This window comes from Peromyscus eremicus, chromosome X (genome assembly GCF_949786415.1).
Source record: "Peromyscus eremicus chromosome X, PerEre_H2_v1, whole genome shotgun sequence".
Lineage (NCBI taxonomy): Eukaryota > Metazoa > Chordata > Mammalia > Rodentia > Cricetidae > Peromyscus > Peromyscus eremicus.
Window position 1 is genome coordinate 104,827,229 of NC_081439.1, and position 17,166 is coordinate 104,844,394.

A 17,166-nucleotide genomic window follows, 5' to 3' on the forward strand; every position below is an offset into this window, starting at 1 on the left:
TAGAAGTCCAAGCTGGGGTCATCCTTGGGGATTCCTGGCAACTTCCCTAGCACCGGGTTTCTCTCTATCCCCATGATATCCCCTCCATCATGGTATCTCTCTCATTGCTTTCCCACTCCATCCCTGTTCCAGCTTGACCATCCCATTCCCTTATGTTCTCACCCTCCATCCCCTACTCTCCATTGCCCACCCCTCACCCCGAGTTCACTCATGGAGATCTCATCTATTTCCCCTTCTCAGGGCAATCCATGCACCCCTCTTTGGGTCTTCCTTGTTAGCTAGCTTCTCTGAAGTTGTGGGTTGTTGTTGGGTTATCTTTTGCTTTACTTCTAGTATCCACTTACGAGTGGGTACATACCATGTTTGTCCTTCTGAGTCTGGTTTACCTCACTTAGGATGATATTATCTATCTATCCATTTGCCTGCATATTTCATGATGTCATTGTTTTTCTCTGCTGAGTAGTACTACATTGTGTATATGTATCACATTTTCTTAATCCATTCTTCAGTTGAGGGGCATCTAGGTTGTTTCCAGGTTCTGGCTACTACAAGTAATGCTGCTATGAACATATGTCCCTGTGGTATGATTGAGCATTCCTTGGGTATATGTCCAAGAGTGGTATAGCTGGGTCTTGAGGAAGATTAATTCCCAATTTTCTGAGAAACCACCACACTGATTTCCAAAATGGCTGTACAAGTTTGCACTCCCACCAACAGTGGAGGAGTGTTCCCCTTGATCCACATCCTCTCCAACATAACCTGTCATCAGTGTTTTTGATCTTCGCCATTCTGACAGATGTAAGATGGTATCTCAGAGTCATTTTGATTTGCATCTCCCTGACGACTAAGGATTTTGAGCAATTCCTTAAATGTCTTTTGGCCATTTGAAATTCTTCCCTTGAGAATTCTCTGTTTAGCTCTATAGCCCATTTTTAAATTGGATTGTTTGTTATTTGATGTCTAGTTTCTTGAGTTCTTTATATATTTTGGAGATCATCCCTCTGTCAGATGTGGGGTTGGTGAAAATATTTTCCCATTCTGTAGGCTGTTGTATTGTCTTATTGACCGTGTCCTTTGCTCTACAAAAGCTTCTCAGTTTCAGGTGGTCCCATTTATTAATTGTTTCTCTTAGTGTCTGTGCTACTGGTGTTATATTTAGGAAGTGGTCCCCTGTGCCAGTGCGTTCAAGACTACTTCCTACTTTCTCTTCTATCAGATTCAGTGTAACTGGTTTTATATTGAGGTCTTTGATCCACTTGGACTTGAGTTTTGAGTGTGGTGATAGATATGGATCTATTTGCAATCTTCTACATGTTGATGTCCAGTTATGCCAGCACCATTTGTTGACGATAATTTCTTTTTCCATTGTACAGTTTTGGCTTCTTTGTCAAAAATCAGGTGTTCATAAATGTGTGGGTTAATGCCAGGGTCTTCAATTCCATTCCATTGGTCCACATGTTGGTTTTTATGCCAATACCAAGCTGTTTTTATTACTATAGCTCCAGGATAGCTAAAAGAATCCTGTACAACAAAGCCACCTCTAGAGGCATCACCATCCCTGACATTAAGCTCTACTATAGAGCTATAGTAATACAAACAGCTTGGTATTGTCATTTTGATTTTCATCTGCCTTTCCTAAAGAATAATTTTTCTTTTCTTTTTAGTTTCAATGTTTGACTTTGGTAGTGACACGATGCTGGCATGAGTTTCTAAGTATTTTTTCCTCATAATTTTTTAAAATGCTGTAAGAAGAGGGTGTTACCTCTTCTTTAAATGTTTGGTAGAATTTAGCTGTAAAGCTATCTTGTCCTGGCCTTCGCTCTGGTGGGAGATTGCTACTAACACAGACTTCTTATTCATCATTTGTCTGTCGGGATACTTCTGTGATTCATAATTCAGTACTGGTAGGTAGTATTCATCAAGGAACTTCTCCCCTTCTTTTAGATTATTCAATTTATTGGTACATAGTTTTTCATAATAGTCTTTTATGATCATTTGTATTCATCTTTTATCTCTTTCTTTCATATTTTACCTTGGGCTGTAAAAGCATCACAAGCTAATCTAATCCAGAGAATAGCAATGATTCTCTTCCCTGTCGTAATAAATAAGTTATGAAGTCAAATATGTTTTATCTTCTAAATGTTTCTTAATTCCACAGCCTTTATTCCCAGAAGTTTATGCTCTCACTGTCACTCACATGCATTAATATTGTAGTCTCCTAATTTGTCTTCACGACCTCAACTTTAAAACTGCCATCATCTTGTCTGCTAAACCCAAGTCCAGTAGTGTCTTAAGGTTTGTTTTCTAAGTGTAAATCTGATCAAATAACTTTCTTGCCTTAGTTAAAAACATGTAAACCCCCATTTGTTCTTGGAATAAACTTCATTTCCTTACTAGGACTTAAAATGCCTCTCATGATCTGCCCCTATTTATCACCCTTATTTCCTGTACGACTCCTGTAGCCTTTCTTTTTCCTGTTGTTTCAGGTATTATATATTTGCCTTCACTGATTTCACATATGTATTTATTTTCTGTAAAAGGAATAGAGCTGAAGTCCAAATGGATAATCTCTCAAATTCTATGATGCCACCTCTCAATGGTAACTGCAACAAATCTGACATTTGCTTAGTGATGTTGGCCCTTCCTATTCTGGCTGCTCTATATGAAAATGTTGTCCCATTTTTGAAGTATAAAATGCTTTAGCATGTCATCTGTTTAAAAGCCATTGCTCTAATTTAGTTTATTCTTATTCACTTCAGAGAAAGATAACTTAGCAACTCATGTAATATATGTCTAAAAATAGCCACATGGCATCTCTTTATATATATTATATGTAATTTGGATGTGATGAATTTGTATTAAATAGGAGCAAGATCACATCTTCATGAAATAAAATAATCTACTTTAAAATCATGTATTTCTTGAGAAATACTTGGCCTGAATTTGCAAAATTGACTTTTGCCATTATAAAATTTCTTAAGCCCATAAAATTCCGAAATTGCCAAACCACTATCAACATCACTTTTATTATGTCTTCTAGTGGATACTTATCTTTGTTACAGAGTCCAATTTTAATTTTCTTCAGCCTAAGAAGTACTTAACAGGATGTCTGTGTATCCTTCCGTGTAAAACAACACTACTTAACATGATGGAGATGAAACGCGTAGAACAAAAAGTGAAATAAGGATATGTGCACAAATTTTTTTTTAAATAAAGATTGTGATAAATACATGGATGAAACATTTATAATTAGACGAACTTATACTACCATTTACCAGATCCTTGCTTAATGATATTGTTAGAAAGACAGGAATATGAGAGAAAGTCAATGTGTACACAGAATGTGCTATTATCATCATGATTTGGTTCATGACAGTGAAGGAGAAGAAATAATTATTAAATATAGGCATTATTAGATAATGGCCTGTAGGATAACATAAACACCTTTTAGAATTATACAGAATCAGTTGTTGAATGTTATAAGATAAAATACATAATACCTAAATGTGACGCAACCTACATATAGCCCTTAGGTAGAAATACAATACACCACAGAAGAGGTAACAAACTCATGAAGAACTCCTGTGAGGGGCTAAATAGGATGGTTCAGTGGAGAGAGTTCTTGCCTTGTAAGCATGAGGACCTGAGTTCAATCTCTGGTACCCAAGTAAAAAGGCTGAGTGTGGTCGAAAATGATTGTAATCCCAGCACTAGGGAAGTTGAGACAGAAGGATCCCTGGGGTTTTCTAGACTAACTCCCCAAAGGGGTAGACACAGTTTCTGACATGCTATTTGGCTTCCACATTCAATTGCACACATGTGCATCCACACACAAGAACACAAACACACAAAAAAACACATATACATGAATAAAATGAATCTGACGTGACAGATATCCAGACACTGTTTTCGAAGACTTGGTAAAGAAAGAAAACAAGGTCATGCAAGGTTAGAATAAATTAATGCTCCTTATGCTGACCTCAGTTCAAATTAGTGATGTTCATAATAATCTAGTTCTACTAATAATAACCATCAACCTTTATTTAGACCTTCTAAGTATTATCCTGGGTGTTTTTTACATGCTATAACTCATTTGATTATAAAGGAAATTCTTATGTATGTATTATTAATATTTCCATTTTTCAGATAAACGTAGGCAGAGATATCAATGAAAAGGCAAGTATTAAAGGAGATTTTGGTAAACATAAAATGTTAGAAAATATTATGTGAGGGATCATTGTATATTTAGACTTCATGGGAAATTTTCTCCATTTTTATCTTCTACATTAAAACAATGTATGTTATTGGATTTTTCCAAAAACAGGACATGTCCTGTTTAATTGCTTCCTTACAGTGAGGTATTTGTGTGTGTGTGTGGGGGGGGGGGCAAAAGGAACACACCTCACTTTCCTTGGAGCTATCATTTTTATCACTTTGTTACTCCATTATAATAATAGCAGTAGAGATTAGGGCAAGTATAAAAGAAGCAGATGAAAGCACTAAAATAAGTGTTACTCAAATTTTGATGTAGTGAAAAATGTGAGGTAGGTCTTTTGCTCTCTTGAACAGTTTTATTCATAAACTATAGTTCGGAGAAATGAACTGAATATTTTACCTTTTCCCAATTCTCTATTGTTAATATCCTTCTGATTAACTTTTCACATGCAGAACACATAGTGTGTCATGGCGAGATTTACAGAATTTAATGTTTTAATCTCTACAGTTTGGACACCAGCATCTCCTGAAGGTGGCATGAATCATTATTAATTTCATGGCAAAATCAAAGGATCATCCACGTCATTAACTGATGATATTGGGTCTGAGAGCTAGAAAATTCTTCCTGATTTGTTCAATGCAACAGCCCATTTGACCCCAGATACAATGTATTCATGAGTTCCTATTGCTTGTGAGTTTCTATTGCTGCTTATAGAAATTGCTGACTCTGTAGAAATTTGATCAAAACATCAAAGATTGCAGAGAAGCTGTGTGTGCCCTTCAAACCATTGATGGAGTACCTTAACCTCGCCTTCTCTTGATGCCTTGCATATGGTCATCTGTCTTCCTGACTATTACTTCATATGGCTTATTTGTAAATTCAAGCAAATGTGCTTCTGACTGGCACTGATACATCGCTGATGCCAAAATATCAGAGAGGATGAAGCATAAGGACATATTTTTTGATTCAGACGGAAAATATTTCAGATTTATGAGCAAGTCCTGACAATAGCCATTCCATGATATCTTCATATAATCAGTATCTCTCCATACCTCTCCTTACCAAATTTTATGACTTCAAAACTTATTCAAAGGAATTATTTTCTTGCTGACCTTAAAAGTATAGTGGGTAGATGTGAAGCTGGAACTGCTTGGCTGAACACCTCAGCTCTGGCTTTTCACATACTTGATTTCTACTGCTTTCCAATGACCACTTACAGAGGCATTATGCGCAGAACACCTATTGATGTCCCACTGATATTGATGTGATTTTCCCTGGAGGATTCAGGGCAACCCAGCATATAGTCATTAGTATGTAAAGGTTATGTATAATGGATAATAGAGGAAAATAAAATAGCAGAAAGGAATTTGCACAGGAAACAGAAGCAGTAAATAGTTTCAGTGAAAGATTTTCTTTGGTTATACAGCAAATGCAAAGGGGATTGAAAAAAAAGATGACTCTTACAGACTCAAAAAGGGTGGAGGGTGAAATGATTTCATATTTTGAAGTATAATACTGTTTTATTTCAACCACAGAAAGCCATTTAAAAATAATCTTATATAATATAGTTCTTATGTGGCATCTTTCACCTGAATGTGTATTTATGAATTCTTATGTTACTTTTCTGAGATGGTCAGCAATAGGGCAGTAATAAGATAAATCCAGGAAGATGGCTTTTTTTCAGTACTTGGTTTTGAACCTAAGGTCTCAAGCATGCTAAGCAAGCACTCTACCACTGAGCTATATAATACTCAGCTTCAGGAAGAGGGTTTTACTAATTTATCTAAAGCCATATAATACCCAGGTCATAATAGAGAAAAGAAGAAAGTCACAGTGCTTGCTGTAAGAAATCTTCTTTTGAGCCCACTCAGTGTACCATGTTAGCATTTTGGATGAAATGTTTTGCAATTAGAAAATCTCATAGTAAATATTTTCAAAAGACATCTCTTATCCAATCAAACTACTTGGTTCCCCTTACCATTATAATAGATCACCTGGTACATCTAGTTAGATTTTAAAACAGCCAGGTAAAGTACAACATTTACTGGTACAACAAAAGGAAGTGAGGTCTAATGCTAAAAAGCATGTTTTATGGGGTTTGCTCTGTCATTAAAAAGTAAAAGAATCACAAACAATATGCTTATGAACAACAATAACAAATGAAAATTAAAATTATATTAATATTTAACCATTATAAACTACTTTCTATGTTTATATCATATTTCAAGTACTTTAATTCTTACCAATTCATTTATTTCTACTCATATTCCTATTATAGGTACTATTTTAAATATGTTTTTTCAGGTGAGTAAATGGAGGTCTAAACAGATTAAATGATTCACTCAAGGTAATGTGCTAGTAAGTAGAGATTTGAAAATCTATGTTCATAAGTATTGTAGAATGTTACCTTATTATCATGTCATTTTGATATTTCATATAAAACATCATTTCCTGTAATGTCTAAAAAGCATGCACTCATTAACAAAATAAAGAAAATAAACAAATCTCAGATTATATAATAAAATTTCTGACATAGCTATCGCATCATAATAAATTTAAATAGAAATACAGATTTAAACATAATGTAAACTTATTATTAACACACATTCTCATATTACCTGAATTTATTTGTTGTATCTTATATATAAGACATTACTTCCATATAGTAAACTGAAAAAAAACTAACATATATAACACTAAATTGAACAATGCTGGTGGCCGTGTCAGAGGAGCAGCAGGTGGTAATTGAAGTTCATGCTGTCAGCACACCAGTAAGAAAATCCCTGATGGGTGAATCACAAACAGGCAAGGCCCTGAGACCACAGACCCTGGGATATCTTTTGCTTCTGCGGTGTCTTTACTTGATTGACACTGCCATATTTCTCTGGTATCTGGCATGGTGTGAATGGGTGTGGGGAGATCCCATTGCCTGTGATGTAGTGTGTTTATCTTATGGAAACATCCATTTTACTGGGCATTCTTACCTGTGGATTACTATGGAGATGATTTCTTCTTATGCTGTACTGTCTAATTGTTAATAATAATGTTAGTTTAAATAGAAGGTTTTCTTTTCTTTTCTTTTCTTTTTTTTTTTTTTGAGACAAGGTTTCTCTGTGCAGTTTTGATGCCTGTCCTGGATCTCGCCCTGTAGACCAGGCTGGCCTCGAACTCAGAGAGATCCACCTGGCTCTGCCTCCTGAGTGCTGGGATTAAAGGCGTGGACCACTGCCACCCAGCTTTAAATAGAGTTTTGATGATAAAAATATAAACAAGGAAGTGTCACACAGTTAGAACACATGAGTTTCCATTGAAGAGCCATATAGACTGTAGCTTAGGTAAATTATTAAGAAAAATAAGTGAGTTCCAGTAGCCCAGCTAGTCTAAATTCTTCTAATCTTAATGTTAGGAGATGTATTCACAGGTTTTGGTGCACATCATTAGCTGAAACAAAGCTTTAAAATAACTTGAAGTTATATCAGATGTTTTGATGATAGCATTGAGATGAAAAACCCCAGACACGTAGCTGAGGTCAAAAATAAAAAGCAGCCCAACTGTTACTAGCTGACATACTTTCCTTGCTAGGGTTGGTTGATGATCAAAGGTGATGATTAACTCCTTATGCTCATTTTTTGCCCTCAATCTCCTGATTAAAAACAAAAACAAAACAACTATTGATGAGTGGGTAATTACTCTAAAGATTTAAAGTACAGCTGACTGTTTCTTTTTCAAATACAAAAGTTTAGGTTTGTGATTCCTTATAAGATTACCTTTCAAGATAAGTAATAAGGTAATTGACCATTTCTTTGTAACTGCAAAATGCAGCCTGCCAGGAAAGACCTGACTGAGAAGAATATCTTGCTTGCCAACACAGTTAATCTATAAGAAGTTGCTTGAGTATGAATGTGTGTGGGTTCTTGGGATAATTTGCTATTAACCTGTAATATGTAAAATGTTTAATCATGTAAGAGATATGGAAAACATGCTGGTTTTGTTTACTATTTGTTTTGTATTCATTGTAATCATTCACTTGAAAAACAGAATATAACCACTTTGTAATTCCTATATTGCCTGAAAAATTTTGTTTGGGTATATAAGCTGTAGAGAAAAAAGTATACAGTAGAAAGAACACAGGAAGAACATAGAATAGAGAACAAAGAAGGAAACCATCAAGAGAGTGTGTGTCTTTTCCCCTAACCCTTCAGATAGAAAAGTCTAGTATGCACTGACCCTGTGGAATTGCTCTGAGCCCTGTGCTGCTTGGGGACTTCCCCCACCCCTGGGCAGTGATAGAACAAGAACACTTTGAGGGGTCTTGATGATACTGGAACATCTCAGATTACTCCTTATTTTGAATATTTTACTTTTAACACTTATTTATCATGTTTATGTGCATGTGTATGGGAACATATGTCATGGAGTTGTGTGGAGGTCACAGGACAACTTGCAGGGTAAAGTTCTCTACTTCCATAAAATGGGTCCAGGGGATTGAACTCTGATACTTAGGCTTGGTGGCAACTGCCTTTTCATGCTAAGCCATCTTGCTGGCCCTTATTCCTTATTTTGAATGATTTCATGTTAAAACCATACTGGAACTGCAATTCTTCTTTATCCTTTCATTCATCAAATTCTCATTACAGGTCATTATAAATTAAATAAACATACAATCTGAGTATTCCATGAAACCTGATATAAAGGAAATATTTTTGACACAGGAAAGCATCATCCATGTTTAATAGAGTAGAGATTGCTTGATGGAAATTACTAAGCAAGAATCATGGACATCAGCAGAGACTATGTCCCTTTATTGCTGATACTCCAGTACATCTCTGCAGAAGTTATCTGTTTATTTTCATACCTCCTCCTGTTTCATGGCTTCTATAGAAACTGGTTATGTAAAGACTATCTGTTAATGCTTTAGAAAAATAGGAACCAATCAAACATTAGTTATTTACAAGTATGAGAAAATCTAAATATCCTTTTTATCCACTTCTCAGAATCATACTCATTATATCTTGGAGAATAATTCTGATTCAGTTGGGAAATGGAATTTCAGGTTAAACTTTAAAAGAAGTTGTTGGTGACATATTTAGATAGCTTTCTTTTTTAATCAGGATATTGCTGTGGATATTGCTCTGTATAAATAAAATGCTGATTAGTCAGTAGCCAGGCAGGAAATATAGGCAGGACAAGCAGAGAAGAGAATTCAGGGAACAGGAAGGCTGAGGAGGAGACGCCACCAGCTGCTGCCATGAGTCCCAACATGTAAGATACTGGTAAGCCATGAGCCATGTGGCAAGGTATAGATTTATAGAAATGGGTTAATTTAAGATAGAAGAACTAGATAACAAGAAGCCTACCACAGCCATACAGTTTGTAAGCAATATAAGTCTCTGTGTGTTTACTTGGTTGGGTCTGAGCGGCTGCGGGACTGGTGGGTGAGAGAGATTTGTCCTGACTGTAGGCAAGGCAGGACTGGAGAAAACTCCAGCTACAGGATATCCCATTCATTGTTGGAACAAGGCTTTCAAAAAACACATGTTTCTTATACTATTTACATTTTAAGCTGCCAGAACCACTCAAGCAAGGAAATTAATATTCAGTCAAAATAAAATGCCATCCAGAAAAATCAATACAATTTTCTATTAAGTGTGGGTGACTTTAATCAGAGTGACTGAAGAACACCATTTTCCTTTAAAAATAGAAAGAATGCTTAAAATTACCCTCCCAAACTCAAGAAACACACATTTTTCAACTTCTTGTGAAAATAAGGTTATCTGTTTTGGTTCCTAAGGATCCTTGGGAAGACATTGTGCACTGAAATTTCTGAAAGCTCCCAAGTGCTTTAATGAAATCGCTACCTGGAAAACTCAGTAGCCATATTACTGTGTACCTATCATTTAAGAAGCTATTGTAGATTAGTACTTAGGACTTCTAATGAGAAAACCATAACAACCTTTTAATTGAAAGGAACATGGCTAACTACAGCAATTGCAATCAATAAGACTGTATTAGTAGAATAAATATTTCTTCTCAAAGAGTGCTCCTTCCACTCCCAACAGCAGTATTTAAGGTTGGGGATGAAAAAAAGAACTAGAAATCCATTTGTTATTACAGCACTTAGCTATGGTACAAATCTGTTCATCTCAGCACTGAGAATGAATTCCTGTCCCATTACAAACAAAACAAACTTATGTTAAAAAGAAAACTCATACATTGAATAAAGGTCTTACCAATTACGTAGGCTAGTAACAAGGCCAAAGTCACTGTGATTGCAGTGGCGCTCAAGGCTGTGCACTTCCAATTGCAGCATCTATAAGGTTTGTTAAAAGTGAAGGCAGGTCGGGAAAAGGTGCTCCGAGGCAGTGGCCTGGGAGGTGGTGAGTAGACAGTATTGGATGTCAGAGGGTAGTTCTGACTGGCTGCACTGAAGATAGCAGAGGAACCAGATCCATGTTTGAACAGGAAATGCCTAATGGGGGAAAACAGAAAAGTTTCCCTGTAAATACCAGAGCCAATTTCTCCAAACCTCACTCACAATCTCTACAAATTTTAAGCCATCATACTATGGCAAATCTCACCAGCCCTGGAAAGTGTTAGACAGATTTCAGGTAACCCACAAGTAACTGAGTTGTCTTTGGTATCTTTGTCATTTCTTCTGCTCCTCCCCCATCATCACCTCTGTCACTCTGTCCCTTCTTTCCTCAGTCCCTTCTTTCCTTGCTTCCTTGCTGACTAGCAAATGTTGCCATTCCATAGTTGATATTCACTATGCTTTTCTCATTCCTTAATCATGATTCTGAAGAGATGACTGTATTGTACCATCAGATTTTGATAATTAGAGCATCCTAGATACCAGTGTTTGGGCATTTCTTCACTATCAAACCTTAAAGGCAAGATTTTTGGCAGATATTCATTAATTTTTTTATTTAAAAATATCAAACATATGGCTCACTTGAAGTAAGCTACCCCATTTAATCATCTATAAGCTTTAACAGTTCACATTTGATTGTACCCCATTTTACCCGTTCAGTTCATCTCTTCATTTATCTACTAACTGGTGCTAGTTTTTGATAACTGGCATATATTAGAAAATTTCTCAAAATATTTCAGATTCCAATATTATTATATAGAGTTGATATTCTATAGTTTGTTTTCAATATAAAAATTATGTGTGAAAATATATACTGTTAACATATATCATTGTTGAGATTTGATAACATGCAATTACTTGTGCACCTCAAACCCCTATCTGAATGTAGAACAGTCCCATAACTCCAGGAACTCCCTCCTTTTTTCCAAGCAAATTTCTACCTTAATTTCCAGAGACAAACTCAACTCTGTACTTTGTTACATTCATTATGCCTGCTGTGGAACTTTGTACCTGTGGAGTAATGATGCTATTATATTATAGTATATTCCTATGGAATGAACACAGGTTGCTCATTACTAGTATAACTGGACATTTCATAAATAGTAGTGATATATTCATAGGTAAGGACCTGAGAAAAACATATATATATTTGCCCCTGTACTCTATCCTTACTGGGTGCTAAGTGCCATGTGTTCTATTATGTGCTCATTATTGCATTCATTCTTTACTCATGTGAAACAGGCTATGATGTTTTCCTCATTGGGCTTTTAAGAATGGGAAAGCAAAACTAGGTTTAACAACTTGTCCAAATTCACCGGGTAAGCAAGTGACAGAGCTAGAATCAGCATATAGGTCATCCAGGCTTCAAAGTCCTGAATCTTAACCACTCTACTGTGCCCTCTATGGCAGTAAAATGCACCGCTAAACAAAGCACATTCTAGTGTTGCATTTTAATGTACAGTATAAAACCTCTCAGTAAGTGAAAAGTCAACATCACCTTGCAACATATGCCCAAATGCAGAAGATTCATTTCTAGCTTCCACATTTAAAGGAAAAGAAGCATATTTAAAGAAAAGAGCCCCAACAACTCTACATACCAGGTGATGAAAAACGCTGATAACAGAGAATTTGGCTTGAGTATCATGGAGGTTAACTAAAGGGCTGAGTTACTGAATGAAATTGAGATTCCTGCGTCTTTTAGAGGGCAACTTAACATTATATACCAAAAGAGTTTAAATACGAATATTATTTACATAACAATTATGCTTTTAGGAGTTTATCTTTAGGAAATACTGTCTATGACAATTTATTTAAGAAGTTATTTGTTACAATGATACCTATAATAGCCAAAATAACCTACTCATATCCCTAATACTTGATATGTCATTAAGTGATTTTTAAAACACATGATACATAATCATTACAAATTGTGATGTAAACATATTTATTCACTAGGAAAAGCATTTACACATAGTACTAAGGAAAAGTAGCCAGGCCTCAAAAGAGGCAATAGGATATATTTTTTAAAGGACAAAAAAGGCAGGCATAGTATTCATGGATAAAACAGTCATTTGTGTGATGTTTAAAATTTAGGGTTATTTTATTAAGGAAAATGCACTTAATCTCATATCAGTTTTATAATAGGATTAAAAGATTGGTATCTGGTGAATTTACTAATCTCCTCCCTATCTAGAGGGATTAGGTACCAAGTCAGTTTCTATAAATGTATTATTTTGATCTTTATGTGTGTTTGAGGTTGGTACTATTACCTTACTCTTTAGATGACAAAATCAAGACCCACAGAATTTTGGTGAAAACTGGTAACTGGTAATTTTTTAATAATAACGAGATAACATTTGAGTGTTGAGTTGCATCATTCATGGTTCCATTTCAAAAAGCATTATATCACTTTGCACTTATAGCAAGCTTATTATCATGTTTACAGATGAGAACAACAAAACACAAAGAGATGTAGAAACTGGTCCATGGTCCCATTACTAATAACTGGTGATGTACAATTTCCAAACTCCGGTATATTGGCTCCAGATCATACACATAGTAGGTTTATGCAACTACTGAAAACATTAAATTTTTAATGTTGATCTGTTAAAGTACAGAAGCACATTTTATGCTGAACTTGGCATGTAGACATTCAACTGAGGTTTTATACTGTTTCCTTGGGCTTAATGAGGAGAATATGAGAATGACAGCTATAGAATCACAAAATTGGGAGGAACTTCCTTATAAACCTTCTAGTAGCAAAATGCCCTCATTTTTCAATAAGAAAAAGAATGAAAGTGATTTACTTAAGCAACAGCTAGTTAATATTATGGATAAAGCTGGAATCAGGTATTTCCTATTTAGTTATACTTCCATTGTCTGACATTATCTGTAACCTAATCTTCATCAGATAAGCATCCTGGTCTAATAACTTATGTTAACTGACTCAAAATCAACAATCATTATCTGTTCAAACCATATTACAAACTGTATATGTATTTTTTTGTTTGTCTTTGTGCTGGTTTGTTCTTTTGTTAACGTGGCACAAGCTGAAGTCATCTGGAAAGAAGGAGGCTCGGTTGAGGAATTGCCTCTATCAGACTGGCCTGTAGACAAGTCTATGGAGGTATTTTCTTTTAAAAAAATATTTTATTTTATTTTACAATATAATTTAATTCTACATATCAACCACGGATTCCCTTGTTCTCCCCCTCCGGCCTCCCTTCCCTTTCCCCCCGCCCACCCCCCCATTCCCATCTCCTCCAGGATAAAGCCTCCCCTGAGGACTGAGATCAACCTGGTAGACTCAGTCCAGGCAGGCCCAGTCCTCTCCTCCCAGGCCGAGCCAAGCGACCTTGCATAGGCCCCAGGTTTCAAACAGCCAACTCATGCACTGAGCACAGGACCCGGTCCCACTGCCTGGATGCCTCCCAAACAGATCAAGCCAATCAACTGTCTCACCCATTCAGAGGGCCTGATCCAGTTGGGGGCCCCTCAGACATTGGTTCATAGTTCATGTGTTTCCATTCGTTTGGCTATTTGTCCCTGTGCTTTATCCAACCTTGGTCTCAACAATTCTTGCTCATATAAACCCTCCTCTTTCTTGCCAATTGGACTCCTGGAGCTCCACCTGGGGCCTGGCCATGGATCTCTGCATCCAGTTCCCTCAGTCGATGGATGGGGTTTCTAGCATGACAATTAGGGTGTTTAGTTATCCTATCACCAGAGTAGGTCAGTTCGGGCTGTCTCTTGACCATTGCCAGCAGTCTATTGTGGGGGTATCTTTGTGGATTTCTGTGGGCCTCTCTAGCACTTTGCTTCTTCCTATTCTCATGTGGTCTTCATTTACCATGGTCTCCTATTCCTTGTTCTCTCTCTCTGTTCTTGATCCAGCTGGGATCTCCCGCTCTGGGGGTATTTTCTTAATTGATGATTGATGTGGGAGTGCCTAGTTTACTATGGGGTTTGTCATCTGTGGGCAGGTGGTCCTAGATGGTATAAGAAAGCAGGATGAGCAAGCCAGGGTATTAAGCAGTAAGCTGTTTTCCTCCATGGCCTCTGCTTTAGTTTCTCTCTCAGGTTGTGTGGTGATACATTGTGTACCCTAGTAAAAATTTGACTGAAGATCAGAGGACAAAACAAGCCACTAGATTAAACAGAGGCCAGGCAGTGGTGGCACACACACCTTTAATCCTAGCACTCGGGAGGCAGAGATCCATCTGGATCTCTGTGAGTTCAAAGCTACCAAGGACTACATGAGATTGACTCAGTCTAGGAGAGGAAACAGAGCCAGGCAGTGGTGGTACACACCTTTAATCCCAGTACTGGGAAGCACACATGCCTTTAATCCCAGGAAGTGATGGCTGAATCAAGAAAGGTATATAAGGTGCGAGGAGATAGGAACTAAAGGCTTTTTTGGCAGAATTGTCCCTATTAGCAATAGGCTCTTTCAGGCTGAGGAGTTGGTGAGGTAAGAAGTGGTGGCTGTGGCTTTCTCTGCTTCTCTGATATTCAGGTAAATGTTATTAGGGTACACAACGAATCACCACAAAGTCCCTAAGTTGAGCTCCCTCACTGATAAAAGAATAAAGTGAAAGTTGCATTTGGTCATGGTATTTTACCACAATAGAAATCCTAATTAAGACAGAAATTGATACAAAGTTGTGAGGTATTGCTGTGACAGATTCTGGACATGCGTTTTGAGGAGGATTGTGGTAGCATTTGAACTTTAGGATGAAAAAGACACTGGATACTTAGACTCAGTGGGCTCCGCTGTGGAGTCTTGTAAGGTAAGAGCTTTGAGCAACACAGATAATAGAGGCCTGTCTTGTGAGGTTTCAGAGGGAAGAAAAACTCTGTCTGGAGCTTTCACATGCTATTTTGAATTACTACTCTGTGATTCTGGTCTGCTGGAGTTGAAGAATAGATTGATTAACAAGAGACTACAAGCACTACAGTGAAATATTTGTTTTGTTAGGACAATTGATACTTGTCAGATGGGGCACAAGAATCTGATGTGATTAAGAAGAGACCAGCACATTACGCTGGGAAGTGTTTCTCCAGGGTGAGCACATGGAAGCTGTGATGTAGAGATTGTGCTGGTAGCTGAGCTTGGTAATGTGTAAGTTTCTCAGGTCTTACTGGTTTTGGAGGCATGAAGGGTTCACAGAAAGCAGCTGAGGCTGGGCACTGTGGGAGGGCATTGGTGAAGGTGAAGTCTAAGTTTTGGTGAAGGTCCTAGAATATTGGAGATGCCAATACCATGGGATGACTACCAAGGACAGGAGCAGCTGTGGAGTGGAGCCAGCCTAAGCCTCAGACAAGCTGCTAGCAGCAGAGTGGAGAAATGAATCCCTTTGGGGCCCAGAAGATCATGAGTCCCAGAAGGCCGACACTGAGCTTTGCACTGTTGGACTTTGGTTTTGCTTTGCTTTGATTGTAACTGTGGCCTGATTACCCTCTTGGAGTAAAAAGTGTGTAACTTGCTTTTTGATTTCACAGGCGCTCACAGTTGAGAGACTTGGAATTTGTATAGAAACTTGGGAGTTTTAGAGAGACTGGAATTTTAAGAGCCTTTTGGATATTTTAAAGCGACTGAATTTTTAAAGACTCTGGGACTTCGGAATGTTTTATATTGCAATATTGATATTAATACTCATATTCATCTCTTAGAGATGAATAAGAAAAGAAAGGCTATGGATTAATGAGTGATGCATTTGCGTGTCAAGTTGACAAAGGGTCAATTGTACTGTCCCCTTTTTTGTCCACATGACACAAGATGGAGTTATCTGAGCAGAGGGAAGCACAATTGAGAAAATGCCTCTAGAAGACTGGCCTGTAGGCAAGCCTGTACAGTAATTTCTTAAGCAGTGATTGATACGGGAGTGCACAGGCCATTGTGAGCCGTGGCAGCCCTGGGCAGGTGGTCCTGGAAGGCAAAAGAAAGCAGGATGAGCAAGCCATGGGTGGGCAAGCCTGTAAGCAGCATTCCTCTATGCTTCTGCTTCAGTTCTAGCCCTGACTTCCCTCAATGATGGACTGTGAGGTGGAAGTATAGGATGACATAAACCCTCTCCTCTCCAAGTTACTTCTTGGTCATAGTATTTTAGCACAGCAATAGGGACTCTAACTAAGACACCTCGGATCTGAATTCTGGTACTTATACTTGTGTGGTAAGTACTTGTATCCACTGAGCCATCGCTTGAGCCTTCTTTTGTAAGCCGTATGTTCTTATAGCAACTTTTAAAGACTGATGAACTGTTTTGAATCAATGGACAAGCATCACAGGACAAACTACTCTTCAGTAGATAAAATATTATTGTTTCTAAAAGTTGTCTAATTTATCTCAATAATGGAAGAATGGAGATATGGTATATAAGTAGCAGTAAGAGAAAAATGTATTTTATTGGATAAGTGAGCCATAGCATTGTGTTGATTTCATGTAATTGTGCTTCCTTTTTTAGGTTTTTAAATAACCTGTGCTTTAAAAATGCAGATCTCTTCTTTATTGCCTGGAGAGCTCTCCTAGCCAGAGTTTTCCTCATTGGTCACTGAATTTACTAATGAGCAAGAAATGTAG

The 17,166-nt window shown here is 37.2% G+C and overlaps 1 protein-coding gene across 1 annotated transcript in view; it reads right to left on the bottom strand.

Annotated features, from left to right (window-relative positions):
• The window catches only part of Tenm1 (teneurin transmembrane protein 1), a 519,119-nt gene that overhangs the window by 252,164 nt on the left and 249,789 nt on the right, over positions 1-17,166 (bottom strand). The window contains exon 5 of the mRNA XM_059251544.1: positions 10,447-10,685. Coding sequence (XP_059107527.1) covers positions 10,447-10,685 — 239 coding nt within the window. The remainder of the gene's footprint in view (positions 1-10,446; positions 10,686-17,166) is intronic.